Here is a 4,247-nt window from a genome sequence, read left to right as displayed (position 1 = left end):
CTAAGGCATTTGACTGCTAACCAGAAGGCTGGTGATTTAAACCCACCAGACACTCCTTGGAAGGAAAGTTGGGCAATCTACTCCTGTAGAGATATCACCTTGGAAACCCAAGGAGGGGTCTCATGAGTCAGATCTGACTCGAGGGCAGTGAGGGTTTTTGTTAATTATTTTTAAGGCTTTGATGAATTTATCATTTTTTCAATGTTCCAGCTCAGACATGGAATTGGAAAATCTAATAGAGACGTGACAGACATCAGGCCAACACAGTAAAAAAGGAAGACCTTTTGTGTTTTTATATTCTAAGATGATCACAGATAAGATTTGGAAAATCCCTTCCGCAGTTTCTAAAATGTTTGCCTTCCATTACCTTCTGTTGCAGTCTAGTTGCTGTGGTCCCTTTCTGATTCCCTTGGTATCTCACATATTGTAAATGTTTTTTTTTGTTGTCTAATAATTGAATATTTGCTAGTGAAAATGAGAATAACATTATCTCAAGATACTGGCAAAAGTACAAAAGCTGGAAAAAGAACAGTGACCTTTGAAGTATTAGCCACAATTACGAACAATTGGCAAGGTGCTCACAGGTAAATAATCAGTAACCTATCTGATATCATTTTCACAAGTGCACGTAAGGACTTCCTAGGTTTTTTTTTTTTTTTTTTTTTTAGGGATTAATAAAACTTCAGGCCTAATAATAGGGATAAAACCAAAAATCCAAATGATTTAAAACCCCTAAATCCTTAATGATACCGCAACTATTTAATCTGAAGGTATGCTTTCAGGAAAAAAAACTCACTGCTGTCAAGTCAGATCCTACTCATAGACCCCTTCTTGGGTTTCTGAGGTGACATCACTATGGAAGTAGATTGCCCAACCTTCCTTCCCAGGAGTGGCTGGTGGGTTGGAACCACCAGCCTTCTGGTTAGCAGTCAAGTGCCTTAGGCTCTGTGCTACCAGAGGCTTTCAAGGGTGGGTAATATTTGGGGTCACTGTATGTTTGTAAGATGAGCAAATGTGCACAAAAGTGAGTAAAGCAGGAAATGAGAGTCAGTGCTCAGAAATCTCCCGATTCTTGTCCATCTTTCCTTCCGGCCTCATCATTCTTAATCTGCTCAGGGCTTCCTGCTGGAGTGATAAATATTCTTTTTCACGTCCCTTTGGCTTCATTAAGGAACTCTGGTGGCATAGTGGAGAGCTCTGGTGGCCTAGTGAGGAGCTCTGGCTGTGCAGTGCCTAAGGCAGTTGACTGCTAACTAAAAACCTGGCGGTTCAGACCCACCAGCCACACCTCAGAATGAGGACTGGGAAATCTACTTCTGTAAAGATTTACCACTTCGGAAACCCAAAGGAGTCACTATGAGTGGGAATGAACTTGATCGCAGTGAGTTAGGTTGTGGTTTTAGTTTGGTGGCATAGTGGATAAGGCTTTCAGCTGTTAACCCCAAGAGCAGAGGTTCAAAACTCTTCCTAAGGAGGAAGATGATGCAATCTTCTTCTATAAAGATTTACTGCCTTGGAAACCCAGTGGGGGTCACTATGAATTAGAATCACCTCAATGGCACTAGGTTTGGTTTGTTTTGGGTTTTGCCCTCACTGACTACAGGATGGAGATATATCACATATGACAGGAAACACTAACCCATATATTGTGTTGATGACAAAATCAGTTTATTACTTTGATAAGCACTGAATGTCAGAGTGAAGGGCTTAACTGGATGTGAAGGAGTCAACTGACTTCTTCCTTCTTCTGTAACTTGAGTGGAGAGGGACTCTGAGCTCAAAAGGAGAAGCACCAGATTGAGGGCCAGTCAGGAAAAGCCATTGACCTGTTAGAGGAGAAAACAAATGCCAAGTCCTCAATGATATGATACTTCCCGAACAATATTATGAAGATTATTTCACTTTTCAATTTTATGGTTAGGGTGACCTTATACCTTACCATGTTGACAGGAGTACTTCTGAGAACAGCAGGGACTCTATTATGTCAGGACAACAGGAGTAAAGGAGGCCACCCCAGTTACACAGACTTGAGGGAATCAGTACAAAACTCAAGGAGATTGTGAGGTATGTGAAATCTCTCTTTAGTGATGCCATTTATCCTGTTTTGCCAAATTCCTTAGCCACATTATTTTGTCAATAAGATTAAAACATGCTGTCACACTCCATCCTTTGTAAACCTCCTTGCAGAGATTTCCATCAAATGAAATTTTAAAGAGGTATTATGAGTTTAATGCAACACAACACACTGCCCTTGAATCAGATCCAACTCATAGCGACCCCTCCTTGGGTTTCTGAGGTGGTATCATTGCAGAAGCAGATTGCCCGACTTTCCTTCTGAGGAGTGGCTGGTGGATTTGAACCACCAGCCTTCTGGTTAGTAGTCAAATACCTCAGGCACTATGGCACCAGAGCTCCTATTAAGAGTTTAAAATATTAATTTATCTAAGATTCAAATGGTGGTCAAAGTCTTAAAGTATACAGCAAAGCTTGTCTGAGAAGGAAATACAGAAAGTGAGATGGTGAGTAGATGTTTTAAAAAATGACTGTGAAATTAATAAGCAAATTCTGTGTTATTCTCTTTATCCCATTTCTCAGGGGTAACACTTTCTTCTATATCTTTCAAGATAAATTTTTATGTGTATGTAAGCACTTATATATATAAATAGATATAAAAAAGTGCATTACCATATGATATTCTCTATCTTTATTTGATGGGATCACACTATACAAATGTTCAGCAACTTACCTTTTTCATTTAAAGATTATACGAACATCATTTCATATCTATGACTATAGTCCACTAATTTCTTTTTTTTTTTTTTTTTTCCTGGCACTTCATATATAAGGGAGCTGACTGGAAAGGAGACCTCTGATTTCTTATTAGCTGATAGTAAGGAGACATTTTTTTTTTAGATGAACAGCTCTAGAAAAAGTGGACAGTTAAAATGCACATTGTTTACTCTTTGACAGGTATGAATAGCCAAGAAAAATTTACATTTCATTATTGATAAAATAATTAAAATTGAGTGTCATGGTAAGGTTTTGTTGGAATGAACACATTTTCAGTTGATGCCATTGACTTGGATTAGTATTTCCAGAAATTTAGGACTCTGGATAGCTTCTGCCCAAAACATCTCAGATTTCCTGCATCACTGTCATACTTGCACTATACAGCTGTGTTTCTCTGTGCCAGGCAATTTACATTAAAGCTCACATGCACACTTCATATCCTTTGGTTACCATGACCTGTGTTGCTGAGCTGATGGCCTAGGGATTATGGAGGGAATGGAAAGGTGAATTTTCAACTTGCAGAGCCATTGTCCATTGGTGGTTGTTGTTAGCTGCGTACCTCACTCACAGCAGAAGGAAAAGCTGCCCAGTCCTGTGCCATCCCGATGATTGGTTTGGGATCAGACCATTTTTCATCCTAGTCCTACTGTGTAAGAAGAAGTGTCACCAGAATGCTCATTGGAAATATGAATGACCAGACTTTGTCTCACCTACTTTGTTTGGTCATGTTGTCAGAAGGAACCATTCTCTGAGCTTCTCAGAGACTTAGATCCATAGAGTTCTCTTCATCCATGCTGCCCTATTTCCAAAGACCTCAGGCTAAGCTATGTGCATTTAATAAATCACTTACAGTTCACAGCAAGGCAATTTGAAAAAGTACTATTATCTTCATTTTACAAATAAGGAGCCTGAAAATCATAGGATAAGAAATATTCCCAGGGTAATGTAACCAATTTGGGAAAGTAGGGATAGGAATCCAGGTCTTTCAGACTGAAAATTTCATATTATTAAATAAAATAACTCCATATAACTTTCATGACCTACTCACCAAAAAAGGATATGTCTCCTTTAAATGTATCTGATAACGTGCTTGATAAATTTGTCTACTTTTTTTTTGAGGAGGGTGGGGAGTTTAAATAATTTAACTGATTGGCAAAATAAAGTAGTCCCACTTACATTGAGGAGTAATACTAAATGAGAGGAATTATGTTGACATCTACCTAATAGTAGGTATCTAGGTGGAAGGAAGTGAGAACAATGTGGTTATTTTTTGTTTTTTCTTTCACAAAAACAGAAAATCAAGAATAGTCTGTGAACATTAAAACTTACCAAATATCATATTTTAATTTTTTGAAATTTACCTTAGAACATAATTTTTTTTTTACTCGTTTCTTTTATTATTTATTTTATTTTATTTTTTTATTGTGATTTGGGTGAAGATTTACAGAGCAAATTCA

The 4,247-nt window shown here is 37.9% G+C and overlaps 1 protein-coding gene across 1 annotated transcript in view; it reads left to right on the top strand.

The window, feature by feature from the left end:
• Window positions 1–474: 474 nt before the first annotated feature.
• Window positions 475–4,247, top strand: part of LOC103210603 (olfactory receptor 2B6-like) — a 5,307-nt gene continuing 1,534 nt past the window's right edge. The window contains 2 exon segments of the mRNA XM_007956516.2: window positions 475–584; window positions 3,643–3,693. Of these exon segments, the coding sequence (XP_007954707.2) occupies window positions 475–584; window positions 3,643–3,693 (161 nt within the window).

This window comes from Orycteropus afer, unplaced genomic scaffold, assembly GCF_000298275.1.
Source record: "Orycteropus afer afer isolate SDZICR_OR568_19922 unplaced genomic scaffold, OryAfe1.0 scaffold00627, whole genome shotgun sequence".
NCBI classification, from domain to species: domain Eukaryota; kingdom Metazoa; phylum Chordata; class Mammalia; order Tubulidentata; family Orycteropodidae; genus Orycteropus; species Orycteropus afer.
Note: the sequence above shows the minus strand (reverse complement) of the source record. Positions and strands in the feature narration are given on the sequence as shown.